Source organism: Hevea brasiliensis, chromosome 2 (genome assembly GCF_030052815.1).
Source record: "Hevea brasiliensis isolate MT/VB/25A 57/8 chromosome 2, ASM3005281v1, whole genome shotgun sequence".
Classification (NCBI taxonomy): Eukaryota; Viridiplantae; Streptophyta; class Magnoliopsida; order Malpighiales; family Euphorbiaceae; genus Hevea; species Hevea brasiliensis.
This window is the reverse complement of record NC_079494.1, coordinates 13,394,615-13,410,991: the sequence shown is the minus strand read 5'-3', so window position 1 is coordinate 13,410,991 and position 16,377 is coordinate 13,394,615. Positions and strand designations below refer to the sequence as shown.

General features: G+C 33.2%; 1 protein-coding gene and 1 pseudogene across 1 annotated transcript; both read left to right on the top strand.

The window, feature by feature from the left end:
- Nucleotides 1-8,518: 8,518 nt before the first annotated feature.
- LOC110635350 (branched-chain-amino-acid aminotransferase 2, chloroplastic) lies at nucleotides 8,519-11,346 on the top strand. The gene is made up of 10 exons (XM_058134426.1): nucleotides 8,519-8,812; nucleotides 9,216-9,289; nucleotides 9,470-9,641; nucleotides 9,730-9,906; nucleotides 10,013-10,144; nucleotides 10,232-10,330; nucleotides 10,400-10,516; nucleotides 10,595-10,690; nucleotides 10,793-10,905; nucleotides 11,057-11,346. The coding sequence occupies exons 1-10, from the start codon at nucleotides 8,744-8,746 to the stop codon at nucleotides 11,169-11,171; spliced, it is 1,164 nt and encodes a 387-aa protein (XP_057990409.1). The 5' UTR covers nucleotides 8,519-8,743; the 3' UTR covers nucleotides 11,172-11,346.
- Nucleotides 11,347-13,228: 1,882 nt separating this feature from the next.
- On the top strand, nucleotides 13,229-14,336 carry LOC110635360 (branched-chain-amino-acid aminotransferase 2, chloroplastic-like; annotated as a pseudogene).
- The last annotated feature ends 2,041 nt before the right edge of the window (nucleotides 14,337-16,377 follow it).

The following is a 16,377-nucleotide window of genomic DNA, read 5'->3' as shown; positions in this document are numbered from 1 at the left end:
AGGATAGAGAGCTTAGGAAATGATTACATTAGGGATAATGTTTGTCAAGGTATAAAACCCAAAAATGCAGGACTCAGAGCAGGTCGTAGTTGGTACAGTGTTAGTAGCCAAAACTTGGAGCTCAGAGTTGTAGGATCTAGAATAGACTTTGTCTGTTTTTTATCCCTAAGGTAAAATAAGGGGCAATGTGACAAGGACTCTTTGGACTGTTGATAGTATCAGAAAAGTTAGGGGAGAATTGCAACCAAAGTAGGAAGTAGCTAGAAAGTGTGCAACAATAACTTCAATTGTCTTATCAGATAAAAAAACAAAAACAGTAGGTCGTAAGTTGATTAAAACTTAACCTAATAGATTCAAATATGCCTGATGAGAGAAAAGAATGAGAGATAATGGCACAAAAATTTGATGTCAGAATTCATAATGGTGAGACTTAGAGTCTATAATTGAGAGTTAGGCAAATATTTTTAGTGTGACCAACTAGGTAACTTTATGAGAAAATATGAGTGACAGTTTGATAACAGGTAACAGAACAGTAGTAGAGGATAGGAGAGGTATAAATGTTACTCACAAGTTACTAATAAATACAAAGATCAAAGTAATGAATGTAAGACTAGAGATAGTTCTGGAAGGATTTGATAGTGAGAGGTATCTTTCAGAATATCGAAGAAGACAAAGACACAGGATAATGATGCTAGGTATGAAATACAAATGGAGTGTAAACAAATATAGTAAATTGTGAGATTATATGCAAGGCGGAGCTGTGGTACAATAAGGAGTTGGTGCAGTAAAATCCTGTAGGTAGAGCACAATAATTGTGAAGAGATAATGAAAATTAAAGAAAAGGATCAACAAATATGGGTAAATTTAAGGCTAAAGTCTAGAAAGCTGTAGGCAATAGATGTGATTGTATCAAGAAAAATGAATGCGTAAAGTATCTTATCTAGGATAGTGGTACAACACCCATTTCTCACTACCATGATAATTTAGGTGAAAATTATAGGTTCAAGCATACCTATCTAACCATTAAGAGCAATTCCCTACAGAGGATAGTAGGGAACAATAATGTTTTGATGGTCATGTTAAGAAGGAGATACATGAAGAATCATCCATGGTCAAAGGTCTATGTTCCATAAAATAAGTAGTAGGTTAGTACTATAATATGATACTATATGGTATATGTGTTAGTGGAAACCAATAGCAGAGTTAGAATTTTAGAAGCAATGGAGTTAGCAATCAAGTTAGGATTAAGAAATAATAAAAAGGTGTATTTTCATATTCCTGGAGTGGAAGAGTTTAGCTTTGATGATGACAAGAGTGTAGCTCAATACAATCTAATGTCAACCATAAGTGCCAAAAAGATTTTAAAACATGACTGTTAAGGTTATGTGGCATTAGTGAGGGACACATCTGTTAAAGGTACTTGTGTGAAAAATGTACCTATTGTTAGGGAATTTATGGATGTTTTTCCTGAGGAGCTTCACGGGATGCCACCTAATAGAAAGATTGAATTCTGCATAGATATTGTGCTGGGTACAAACCCTATTTCTGTACCACCCTACAGGATGGCGCCCGCAGAGTTAAAAGAATTGAATAATAGCTACAGAAGCTTCTGGACAAGGGTTTTATCTGGCCAAGCATGTCACCTTATGGTGCTCCTATTTTGTTTATAAGGAAGAAGGATGGGTCATTGAGGTTATGCATTAACTACAGACAAGCCGAACAAGGTGATAGTTAAGAATAATTATTCATTTTCTCAAATTGATGACTTTTTTAACTAGCTATAAGGAGCAAGATACTTCTCTTAGATAGACCTATGATCGAGCTATCATTAGCTGAGAATAAGGAGTGAGGATGTGCTAAAAACAGCATTCAGGACTAGGTATGGTGATTATGAGTTCTTGATGATGTCATTTGAACTCACTAATGTACCAACAGCATTTATGGATCTAATAAATAGGGTATTTAGACCATTTTTTATCGCTTTATCATTGCTTTTATAGATGACATTTTAGTATATTCTCGGATTGAGGAAGAACATGCTTGGTATTTAAGGATGGTATTGCAGACCTTGTGGAAGCATCAGCTGTATGCTAAGCTTTCGAAGTGTGAGTTCTAGCTGAAAAGTATTTCATTCTTGTGACATGTGGTGTCAAGTGAAAGCATTCAAGTGGATCCCAAGAAAATTAAAGCAGTAACCGATTGGCTTAGGCCTACCACAGTCACCGAGGTGAGAAGTTTTTTAGGCCTAGCAGGATATTATAGGCATTTTGTACAGATCTTCTCCAGGATAGTAGCTCCTCTGACTTGGTTGACTCAAAAGAATGTCCTATTTTTTTGGTTAGATGAGTGTGAGAAAAGTTTTTAGAAGCTTAAGGACTGTTTAATTTTAGCTCCTGTGTTAACTTTGCCTATGAGTGGAGAAGGGTATATGGTATATTGTGATGCTTCTAAAGTTAAATTAAGGTGTGTTTTGATGCAGCATGGTAAAGTGGTGGCTTATGCTTCTAGACAGTTAAAGAAGCACAAGCAGAATTATCCCACTCATGATCTAGAAATGACGGTTGTTGTTTTTGCACTGAAAATTTGGAGGCATTACCTGTATGGCAAAACGTGTGAGATATACACCTACCATAAAAGCTTGAAGTACACCTTCCAGCAGAGGGATTTAAATTCAAGGTAGAGGAGATGGATGGAGCTTTTGAAGGACTATGATTGCACTATCTAGTACCACCCAAGTAAAGCAAATGTGGTGGCAGATTCTTTGAGTAGGAAGTCTTCTGGTAGCTTGGCACATATAATAATGGAGAGAAGACTACTGATACAGGAGTTGTATAAACTGATGGATCAGAGTTTAATGTTGGATATAACTGCTTCAGGTACACTTTTAGCACATTTGAGAGTATGGCTGGATCTACAGAACAAAATTAAAGCTTCCTAACATGGGGACCCATAATTAATGCGAATTGTAAAAAGGGTGCAGTAAGGAAAAGAATGTGAGTTTAGGTTTGATGGAGATGGTACCTTTATGCAAAGCTCCAGGATATGTGTGCTATATGTGGACAACCTAAGAAATGAAAATATGTAAGAGGCACACTATACACCTTACAGTGTTCATCCAGGATGTGCAAAAATGTATCATGATATGAAGGATAGGTACTGGTGAAATGGTATGAAGGGAGACATAGCAGACTTCGTGTCTAAGTGCCTAGCTTATCAGAAAGTAAAGTTTGAGCATCAGAGGCATTCAGGGAAGTTGTAGGAGATCCCCATCCTAGAGTGAAAGTGGTAAACGATCACCATGAACTTCGTGACTGGGTTACCTTGTACTACCCTAGGGTATGATTTTATATGGGTGATTGTGGATCGTCTGAAAAAGTCAGCTGACTTTTTGCCTATATGGACCATCTATTCTATTGCTCAGTATGCAGGTTGTACATCCGTGAGATAGTCAAATTACATGAGATTCCTGCTTTCATAATGTGACACCCCTCACTCGTCTACAGTGTAGCCGAGCAAAGAATGGTACACTCGGTGCTGGAGCATTTTTAACCTATCTTATTATAATTCCCGGAACTTAATTTATTTATTAAAAAGCTCTCAAGTGAAGTTTATATCACGAATTAAATTTTTAATTAATTTGAAATTGTGAAATTTTTACAGAAAATTCGGCAGAGTACCGACTAAAAATTGAGAAAACAGTTCTTCAAAACTTATTAAAAATACTTCCAATATATATATATATCATATCCGCAACTCCAATAAACCTCAACTCAATTTCATGCAATCTCAATATTTCAAACTTAATTTCATTCATTCCATTCATAACATACTTAAGCCCAATTTCATAAAGAAATACTCAATTTTTACGAATTTTATATAATTTACAATAATTACACAGGTTCATAATTTACACTACAAAATGAAAAATTTCTAACAAGCCTAATGGGTCCTACCAAAATACACTATAGATGTAGTGACACTGTACACAATGCAGATCTGATCCTCACCCAGTCTGAGGTCTGCTGGGTTATCGCTCTGTGTCTCCAGTACCTATGCTTGGCAAAAGCAACGCGCTAAGCAATACAGCTTAGTAGTGCCAATATAAAGTAAAAATAAAATAAAATAAATAAATATGCAGAAATTATGGTAATATTTTATACAGGCGAAATTTTTAGTAAATATTAGTAATATTATTAATTTAGTACTTTTTATGTTCATTATTTGGTTATAAATTATTAAGACTTATTTTGGTTGTCCAAGTAACCTATACCAGTTACTAGACTGGATAAACGAATAAACTAACACTGGGTACCAAGTATCTCAGGCCGTCACACCATCGATTACAAAGTGTCTGCCAGGTGTGCAACAGAACGGCTAATAAGCCATAATCATCATCGGGCACAAGGCCAAATATATTAAGTGTATCAAAATGGCCAAAAGCCCCATAAATTATGAAATGGCATGAAGCTATGTGCAGTACTACTATTAGAACCCTATTGGCATGCCAACCTATCCAAACTAATCATACTAGGCATACTAGGGTATGTTAACAAAGTTAATTGGTTAATTCTTTACATTTGAAGTTTGGTGATTACTATTCATGCAAAAAATGTTGACTTTTTCATAATCAATAGGTAGGCAAGTTCTAATTGCACTAAAATAACACATTTTGGGTTTTACATTTGTTGGCATTAGTTGCCAATTTCAATTCAAAACTCATTGGAAGTTAATTCAAATTTTTAGATTTGGTCATTTAGGTTTATTGTTTCATTGGACCTTTCTACAGTGACAATTTGCTAAACTTTCTTCATGAAAGTTGTTTCCTAATGTGTCTTCTTTAATTCTCTTTTTGAATCACTCCATTTGGAGTTTTGTAGCTCAAGTTATGGCATTTTTACCATAACTGGCCTGATTAGTCCATTCCCAGATTTTTTGGGCAAAATTGGTTCTGGCAGTTTTAGTGTCCTAAAATTGGCTAGCAATTTGAATTAGTTATGATCAGAATTTGGATTTCTGTTCTCCATAAAAGTTGTTCTACATTGTCTAAGCTTTCCATGGGTATAAAAATCAGATCATTTGGACCTCTCTACACAAAGTTATGGCCAATTGAACAAACACTGTTCATTTGGTCATTTTCCAAGTCCAGAATTTTGGTTACCCAGATTTAGGCAATTTTTAGGTCAACTTAAGTTGGTTTTCTGGGCAAAGTCCCTTCATAAAAAATGTGGCATTATGTTCCTAATTTCACCTCTAATTGGCCTTGCACCAATTGAAGCTACACAAGTCAAGTTAGGACTGCCCAAACCCACTAGACTCAAAGTCTAGAATTTCCAGCAATTGGGCAGCCTCTCCAATTCATTATCCCATGCCACAATTGATCTCAATTTAAGGTCATTTCACCTCAATGGTCACTAATTGACCATTAGAACACCAATTCACCATCAATTAAGCAAAAACCTAATTTTTCTCAAATCCTAATTTCTAGTTCTTCCAATCTTGCACTACACATGCAATTTAATATTCTAATTCACTTATACACATAAAAAGGCATCTCTACACCATTTTAATTCACTGATAAGTCATCAAACCCTAACATGTTCATGGCTGCCAAAATTATGGGGTATACATACATGTAGATTTCATTTCATTTTCTTGCAATTTCTAACTTAAATCAAGTGTCAAAACATGAATTAAGAGAGAGAGAGGAAAGATTTGACACTAACTTTGCTTAAGTCAATTTCCAAGCTTGTTAAACCTCTTTCTTTCCTCTTCTTTTTGCTGCCTCGAGTTTTCTCAAGGTGCAAGGATTAGTTTTAGTGAAAGGAGCAAGGGGTTTTATGGTGAGAAACTAGGGTTATGCAAGGTTTGATGGAAAAGTAACAATGGAGGGAGGAGACAGAGTGAATCCGACCATCAAGGGAAGAAATGAACAAGATGACTTTTGATTTTTAATTAATCTCTTTTTATGTTTTATGATGAAGCTTGTCTAATTATGATTGGTTGACATAATTTTAATTGCACCATGCTTGCATATGGCTTATGTCATAATTGAATTTTAAATTTCATTTTGTTTTCTTTTTCTTTCTTCTTTCTTTACTCATTTTTAATTAAATTTTTAATAATATTTATTCACATTTTTTGTCTTATACCTCACTTACTTAAATGGACAAGTTAGTCAAAAATCATCTCTGAAGGTGAAATGACCAAAATGCCCTTCGTTTAGGTTAAAGAGCTAAAATTATCTATACCGATTTAGAAAATTTTTTTAACATTTTCTTGGCATTCTTTTGTCATCTAAGGCTCAATAACTTTTCATTGGAGTCCCAAAAATTATTTCACAGTGTTTTCCATGGGTATAGGGTTGCTCACTGTCTTTACAGTCGCTTCCCGTTAGGTCACCCATCGCCGAAGCTACAGATCATTTAAGCTTAGTGCATTTTATTGCTTAAATTTTTCCTTAATTTTTCTTGTCATTATTTGAGTTATTTATAACTCCTCACTCTAGTTGAAATGTAGTTTCAGACATTCTAACTGTCCAGACAGACATTAGTCACCGAAACAATTGAATGTACGAACTATCTAAAGTGAGGGTGTTACAGTTCTTCTCCTCTAATAAAAATTTCGTCCTCAAAATTTACCTGATGCAAACAGTTAAGGGGACTGTTGCCTCATCATCTCTTTACTTTCTTAAATAATATATTTAACCCTAAATTATATATGCACATTATACTTAAAGATTATGTAATTTATAAATAATTAAAAGATATATTATATGATATATTATGTATTAATAACCCAATTCAAATTTTAAATATTAATTCAAGTATGATTTTTTAAGGAAATAATTACATTAAATTATCGAGAACTGAATCGAAACCGTACTGAAATGAACCGGAATTGAAGAACTGAGAACCATACCGAACCGAAACCGAAACAAAAACAATGAAGAACCAAATCAAAATTATATCGAAATTTCGATTCGATTCCAATTCTTAGAAAATTTTCGAATCGAATTGAAACCGAACACCCCTATTAGTGACTACTCTAAAGGCTGCTTTAACTTGCAAGACGGGCATGCTACTGGGGACTGGGGTCAATTTCCCGACCCTTGGACAGCCTAACCCTTACATTTTTTCATTCAGAGAAGAAATGTGAGACAGCGAGACCTGGGTCAATTTCCCAAACTTTAAGAGCTTGATAAACCAATCGGCCCATGCCTTGTTGCCAACTTAAGAGTTGGGCAAATGACTGCTTATGGGCTTGGGTCAATTTCCCAAGTTGTCTCCATCTCCAAGTTTTCAAAAGTCTCCCCCACATACATTCCGAGTCCAAGTTTAACATTTGACCAAAACTCCTGAAATAGACGCCCATTTGCTTTGGTACCATCAACTTGAGATGGACTAGTCTTGGGTGGCTTGCCACTGGATTTTAACACTGTTAGGGACCACAAGTATGCAGGAGGCTCATTCTGTAGATTGGGGTTGTAATCATTGAAGAGGAAAATATTTATTTTATTTTTATTAAATCTAATATAATAATATATATTACTCATTTAATAAAATTAAATTTAAATTCGCATTTTCACAATCTTTTATCCTTGGAAGGTGACGTCTCTCTTATCTTATCTTATTTGATCCTAATTGTTATCATAGTCTAATCCCAGATTGCTTTTTAATAAATTATACTGATCTTGACAAAGGAGACAGATTGGAAAGGAGGATAGACAAGAGGGACGGGCGTGTTATGTGCAAGATTATTTTTAATTAAAATATTTCATTTATGATAAAAGATGATGATAAAGCAGCATTCTTTTAATTACAATACGATTATTATTGAATACCCATAATCTTGATGATAAGCGTGTTTAAGCATTGTATTCTGGCCATGGAGACCAAGATAAAGCCCATTAATGGCATAATTATGCATACCATAAACGACAACTCAATGGGCTGACGTGGAATTATGACCTAAAAATGATGGTTATGGATGGGCATTGCCAATTCTTTCCTATCCGTTGGAAATAAAAAGATTTTAAAATTTGTAAGAAAATAGAACCCATTACAAGTAGACAAGAGAGCTATCCAGTTTCGTGTTGGAGCCAGACTCACAATTATTGTAACGATAGAACAACTAAAATTAAATCCAAAGAGAGCTCCACCCAATCCAATCAATCCTAATAAAAGAAGATTAAATAGTATATTATTAAATTTAAAAAATAATATTTATAATAAATTTGGGTTGAATTTAAATTTTATGTATTAAATATCTCTTATTAAAATTTATTTATATATATTTTTATAATAATTTTTATATTTTTATTTTATATAAAATAAAATTTAAATATTTTATAAAATTATTAAATTTTTAAAATATAAATTATTGTTTTTATTTAAATTATTAATGAAAATATGTAAAACTAAACGGATTCACTTATTTTTTAAATAATAATAACAATGAGTTTGAATAATAAAAGAAAATATTTTAATAGAATTTTAAGACGATTTTAAATTTTAGGAATATTAATCATAACGTGATTTTACCCTGCTCATTCTCACCCCTAGCTGTGGCTCTTTCCTTTCATTTGCCAGCTACCAGCTGCTACTCTAGAAAAGGGGTAAACAAACCATATTGATAATCTGTTTCAGTCTCTGTCCTTCATTGCTGTATAAACACTTCTTGCTACTGAAATTGTTCTTGTAATATATTCACTACTTGGATTTTAAGGCAACAAACAGGATCGACCATGATTCAAACAAGTGCAGGCTTTCGCGGTTTGGTTCAATCTCAGAGACTTGGTTCTTTTCAATCAAAGGTTAGTGTTGGACGCTTACTCTCCTTCGTATTATTTTAAGGTACTCTTGTATTGACAAGTATGACGAATATTTGACATTTTCTTGCATCATATAATCGCTGACCAGTGCACCAACAAATTTTTGTTAAGACATGGCTGAGGAATTGAGGATTCTGATAGGCCCAAATTATGTTTTAGATTCCATGCTGACTGGTTAACTACTGGCTTTCATTTGAGGCCTTTTTGTTTTTATTTTTGGTTCATTGGAAAATTATGAATCATAACCCTGACCAAGAGATTTGAACCAGAAATCTTTGTATGAAGATTCTTAGTCTTTTTACTGATTGGCTGTCCTCTTGGGACAGGCCTTCTATCTTTGGTTTGAGCTCAGAGAACTCATATCCTTTGTTGTGTGCATTTCCAGCTTGGAGCTTGCTATAATTATGCATCTGGTGCTGCATCTTCTCTGCAGCATGCATGTGAGCCATCAACTTACAGGTAAATATTCACCTATGAATTCATTCCCAAATTGCACAACATCATGCCAAATGCTTTAATTTCATAAGTTGATGCATACAAAATTGTCCTCCTAGCCGTTGCCCTGTTTGTTATTTATTTTTAAGATGCTTGGTTTGCTTCCTTTAAAACTCCCGGAATTGTTTATGATCATGGTTTCAGTGACGGTGACTATGCTGATGTGGATTGGGATAATCTTGGATTCGGTCTCTTGCCAACTGATTACATGTACAGGATGAAATGTTTTAAGGATGGGAAGTTTGAACAAGGACAACTAAGTCGCTATGGAAACATTGAGTTGAGCCCTTCTGCAGGAGTCTTAAATTATGGGCAGGCAAGCTGCTTTTGATTTCAATTTTCTTATATTCAAATTACTAAAACATGGGAAATTCCTGAAATTGTTTACTTGCAAATCTGGTCAGGGACTCTTTGAAGGCACAAAAGCATATAGAAAAGAAAATGGATGCCTTCTTCTATTTCGTCCGGATCAAAATGCAATCCAAATGAAGATTGGTGCTGAAAGAATGTGCATGCCTTCTCCTTCCATTGATCAATTCGTCGATGCAGTGAAACAAACTGCCCTTGCTAACAAGCGCTGGGTGATTCCTTTTTTTTTTTTTGTAATTAATGCTAAAAAATAATGATGAGCCAATGGAGAAAATTGTTTCACTTTCTGCCATAACTAATATGCTTTGTTGTGAGCAGGCGCCTCCTCCAGGGAAAGGAACATTATATATTAGGCCATTGCTGATGGGTACTGGTCCTGTATTGGGTTTAGCACCAGCACCTGAATACACATTCCTTGTATATGCTTCCCCTGTTGGCAACTACTTCAAGGTGGGTGTTGTGTTTTCTTGTTCTTTTTCAACTTAGCATTCACTTGAAATTGAAGGGTTCATTTGGTTGCTTTCATCTTATAAACAGGAGGGCTTGGCACCATTGAATTTATATGTTGAGGATGAGTACCATCGCGCTTCTCGTGGTGGAGCTGGATGTGTGAAAACAATTAGCAATTATGCTCCAGTAAGTGACTCCTGCTGTCTTGTTAGCAACTTCTCTCCGAAGATCTCATGTAATAGCATATTCTTGCAGGTTTTGAAAGCAATAACTAAAGCAAAGAACAGGGGATTTTCTGATGTCCTGTACCTTGACTCTCTGAATAAGAAATATTTGGAGGAAGTCTCTTCTTGTAACATTTTCATCGTGAAGGTATTCGATTAACTATTTTCTATTCAAGCATCTTAATTTCATAACTAGCCTTATGCATTCATTTTTCAACCTTATCAGGGCAATGTTATTTCAACTCCTGCTACAAATGGTACTATTCTTTCTGGGGTCACTCGAAAAAGCATCATAGAAATTGCTCAAGATCTTGGCTATGAGGTAACAATCTTGTACCCCCAAAATTAACCCAAAAAAAAAATCAAATTAAACCTTTTTCATTCCCCCATCTTATACGTTCTGAAAATTTTGTCGATGTGTCAGGTTGAGGAACGTGTAATTTCTGTGGATGAATTGGTAAATGTCGATGAAGTTTTTTGCACTGGAACTGCTGTAGTCATTGCTCCGGTTGGCAGTATTACATATCAAGATAAAAGGTAACTGATACTACTTAAGCTCTCTTACTTTCACCTTAAGGCCTTAATTTTCAAGAGAAAAATCCTGAAAATAAAGACAAAAAGCATGATTAAAACATTACCCTTCTTTTTACTTGTTTTAATAAATCAAAATATTTCATCATTTATGCAGAATCGAATACAGAACGGGTGCTTACTCTCTATCCCGGAAGCTGTACTCAACTCTTGTAGGAATTCAGATGGGATTGATTGAGGATAAGAAGGGCTGGACTTTGGAGATACGTTAAGCTAGTTTCAATGAACCAAAACAGGAATGTACAGAAAAAATTATCTAATTGCTTGTCAATAAATAGCAAAAACCTTTCAATCATATGTTATGTCAATTTATTTCCTATAGGACTGATGAACAAGAAATGAAAAGAGCTTCTTTATAATATAAATCAATTAAATGCTTGAAGGCAATTGTGATTTTCTTTCTGACAGTAAGGGTATCTATCAATAGTGATTTAGGAGAAATACTTGGAAGTAATTATTTATTGAGTGCAAGTTCTTTGGTTGGCAGCTGGTAGATAAGATATTTTATGACAATAGTGTACCTTCTATTGCTGAGCAAAAGTGAACCAAGAATTGGGATAGTGATGCTTGAATGGGATTTATCTTCATTATTTGCTTTCAGTTGTTCTATCTTTTCATTAATATTCATTCATATGGACTAACGAAGAACTGAAATGAAAGATTACTAGAATTTGACGTCTTGCAAGAGTTGGACCTAAGGTCTCTTCTTGGAAGTTACACTTTTGGAGTCCCTTAAGAAGGTGAATTTCACAATTAATTGCTCATACCTAAACTTTGCTGAGGAGTAACGAGTGAGAGTTAAAGAAGCAGGATTTGTTGCATCACATGGCTCATAACCAAACTTGCTGTTTTAGATGACATAAGGGAGGTTAGTTCCTCTAATGGACATGCCATATTCGCACTTAGCAGTTGCCTCTCATAGCGAAACAAGACACATGCTGTCTTGGGAAGTGTAAATCCTATCTTATCCGTTAGGTGGCTGCATTATTTTTTTTCTATTTTTATTTGTCAAGTGAGGTATTTATATATACTCATTTGGACTGAATTCTAATAAGATGAGTTTAAATAATTATTGTGAAAATTATATCTACACAAAATAAAGTATATAATTAACGTGATTCGACTTAAATTTACTCTACCAAATAAATCTCTTATCAAGAAAAAATAATTATACAATTACTAATTATTTTTCTCACTGTCACAAATTACTTAAATAAAACTTATAGAATTCCACGCAGTACATATCTCTCCACTTTGTGAGCTCTCTAAATATAATATAATGGCCGAAATATTCATATATATAAGCCACTAAAACCTAGTACTTTTGGAACTCTTATTATTAAATTTCATAATTTAAATATACTAAACTTTCTATTTTATCTAATTTTCTGATTAATTTTAATTCTTAATTCTAATTGAACTTGAACTTTAACTGTAGTATATAATCGGGTTTCAGTCAAGTTCATAATTGAGAAATAATACTAATGATAGATTCAAGTCTGATTCAGGTTTTGTATGTAAGGTAACCATCATCCAAACTCATTTATATAAATAATTAATTAAATATATATTAAATATAATATATATATTTTTATAATTATATATATATATAATAATATATTTTAAATAAATAGAAGTTAAATATATTATGGAGTTATTCAATTTTTAAAAAATAAATTATTAATAATTTTTTTAGATTATTAATTGAATTATATAAAATTAAATGGGTTTTGGTATTATTCAAGTAATAATGATTAGGTTTGGGATGGGTTTAGGTAATATGAATATTAATCATACTCAAGTATTGTGATTTTCGCAGATACTTCACCCATTGCCATCCCTATTTGTCATTATCAAATGTTCAACAATTAAATAATTTACTTCACGTGTCTAGTTATTAGGTTTGAGATTACCTTCTAAAATTCTGGAGATCTTGATGCAAATGAACTGAGTCAGTCCAAGCTTTGAACAACTTAAATTTGGCTTGTTATACTTTTTAAATTCGAACTCGATTTGAGCTCTACTTAAATTTTGGTATTATAGCTTGACTTGTTTTAAATATATTACGCTCGAGTTCAATTCGTATCTAACTCATTTATATTATATATAAACGAACTAAGATTGAGCTTGTTGATGCAGTCCATGAAAATTCGTTTGCGAGTATGAATCTGCAAAACAAATAATAAATGGGTTAGAGGCCCATCGAGGTTTGTTCCTGGTGAGGACCCTCCGATACTCAATTTTTAATGATACATCTATTAATTATGCATCTCGGTCTGCATCTTCTTTGCAGTGTGCATGTGAACCATAAACTTATAAGTAAATATGCACCTCTTAATTCAATCCCAAATTGCACAACATCATACCAAATGCTTTAATTGCATATGTTGCTGCATACGAAATTGTCCTCCTAGCCATTGCCCTGTTTGTTCTTTGTTTTAAAGATGCTTGATTTGCTTTCTTTAAACTTGCAAGAACTATTGATGATCTCAGTAATAGTGAATATGCTGATTTAGATTGAGATAATCTTGGATTTGGTCTCTTGCCAATTGATTACATGTACATGATGCAATGTTTTAAGGATGGGAAATTTGAACAAGGACAGCTAAGTCGCTTTGGAAATTCTGCAGGAGACCTAAATTATGGACAGCCAAATTGCTTTTGATTTCAATTTTCATAAATTCAAGTTACTAAAACATGGAAATTCCTAATATTGTTGACCTGCAAAACTATTTAGGGACTCTTTGAAGGCACAAAATCATATAGAAAAAGAGATGGAGGCCTTCTTCTATTTCCGTCCATATCAAAATGCCATCCAAATGAAGATTAGTGTTGAAAGAATGTGCATGCCTTCTCCTTCCATCAATCAATTATTTGATGCAGTGAAACAAACTTCCCTTTCCAATAAGCATTGGGTGATTCTTTTTTTTCTTTTTTTCTTTTTGAATTGATGCTAAAAGTATTGATGACACAATGGAGAATATTGTTTCACTTTCTACATAACTATATGCTTTGTTATGAGTATATTACTCCTCCAGGGAAAAGGACATTATATAGTAGGCCATTGCTAACGGGTATTGGTCTTGTATTGTGTTAGGCACCATCATTTGAATACACATTCATCTTATATGCTGTCCCTATTGGCAGCTGCTTCAAGGTAGGTGTTTTCTTATTCTTTTTGAATTTAGCATTCATTTGAAATTGAAAGGTTCGTTTAGTTGCTATCATTTTATAAACAGAATGGATTGGCAACATTGAATTTATATGTCGATGATGAGTACCACCGCACTTTTCATGGCGGAGCCGGAGGAGCGAAAAGAATTAGCAATTATGCTTCACTAAGTGATATTGTTTATGTATTTTTCCTACGTATATGAACTTACAAGATAAAAGAAAACACCAAGTAGGTTAACTAGGATAACCTCTTCGATGCTTAAGTCAGTAATTGGAATTGAATAGAGTATATAATTGATAGGAGAGAACAATATATCTAACTATGGATGATTTAGCTCCTTATATAGCATCAAATAAACTCTTGTTTGGATGAGGAGCGTGTTATATTAAATTCCTATTTTGGAGGTAGTCCAATTAGAGTGGGATTTAGAATCCACATAAATAATAGTGTTTATCCCTAGTGGATAATATTCATATTAGATCAGGATTTTATTATTCGAGTATTTTGGGGTGGTATCATATCATTAGTACCTCTTAAGTATGAATCTTTAGGTTCGGTGTTAGGTGGTGCTTTGGGCATGTCATAAAGCCTTTTGAGATTTTAGACAAATCAGTACCTTAAAAGTTTTGTTGACATACTATTGCCTTAATGAGTGGTGGATTATTGTCTTAAAAATATTGAAGTGGTGGACTTTCGTCTTAATAATCTTTAAGTGGTGGTTTGTTGCCTTTACGGTTAGGGGTCTCACATCTTGATATGGTGGACTTTTGTCATGTTAAGTGGCTTGCCTTAATGGCAGACTTATGCTTTAAGTGGCTTGTTGACGCCTCTTTAGGTGGACTTGTGTCATAGGTGGCTTGTCATGCCTCTTTGTGTAGACTTGTACTTTGGATGGCTTGTTAACATCTCTTTGGGCAAACTTATACCTTGCATGACTTTTTAACACCTCTTTAGGTAGACTTGTGCCTTAGATGACTTGTTAATGTCTCTTCGGCCACTTATGCCTTAGGTGGCTTTTTAATGTCTCTTTGGGCAAACTTATGCCTTAGTGGCTATGTTGACACCTTTTAAGCAAAATTTTGTTTAGGTGGCTTATTAATGTCTCTTCGGTGACTTATGCCTTAGGTGGCTTATTGATGTTTCTATGAGCAGACTTATGCATTAGGTGGCTTGTCAATGTCTTTATGTCAAACTTATGCCTAAGTAGCTTCTCAATGCCTTTTTGGATGGACTTATACCTTAAGTAACTTGTCGATACCTCTTTGGGCAAACTTATACCGTAATGGCTATATCAAGCCTTTTGTTCAAAACCAAAATTAAATAATTTTAATGAAACTAAAACTGCAACTTTATAGAATGCCTGAATTGAATGCAGAATAAATGCTTGCTCTACATCCTAAAAGCTATAGTCAACTCTTGAAGGAATTTAGATGGGTATGATTGAAGATAAGAAGGGCTGGACTGTGGAGATACATCAAGCCAGTTTCAATGAACCACAACATGCATGTACATAAATAAATTGGAAAAAAATCAAATAAGCACATGTATTTTCAGTTGAGAGCCAAATAAGTCTAAAATAAAGTTTTAGGCTAAATACGAACAAAACTTCATAATTAAAGCCAAATAAATTGTCACATAATAAAATATTATTTTAAATTTTTAAATATTAAAAATTGTTTATTATTTTTAATTAATTTTTCTAAAAAGATAAATTGAAGAATATGATGAACAAAAATTATTTTAATAGTAAAATTATTACTTTTAATATTTTATCGATATATAATTCTATATCTATATCTATATCTATAATCTATAACATATATAAATGTACGAATGAGGGGGCAAACTTTCAATGGACAAAAATATCTCTAATATAATTACAAATTCCTACTATTTAATTATTTATCAATTAAAATTATAATAAAACTTAAGATAGACTATTAAAAGTAGAAGTTTATACAAAATAAAACTAGGTTTTATACAAAATATTACAATTTAAAAAAATATATAACTATAATAATAATAAATATTGTAAATACTAAGTGAATATACAATTTGACAAATTAAACATATATTATTAAATTTATATATTTACAAAAACTTTAAAAAAATAAACATTTAAATTTAATTTTAATTTTAATTTACTTACGAGGAAGTAAAAATCCTAACATTTAGTACCACTATTTTCTCATTTATTTATGACACAATAAATACTACAAGAAATTAAAAAAATAGCTACAAAA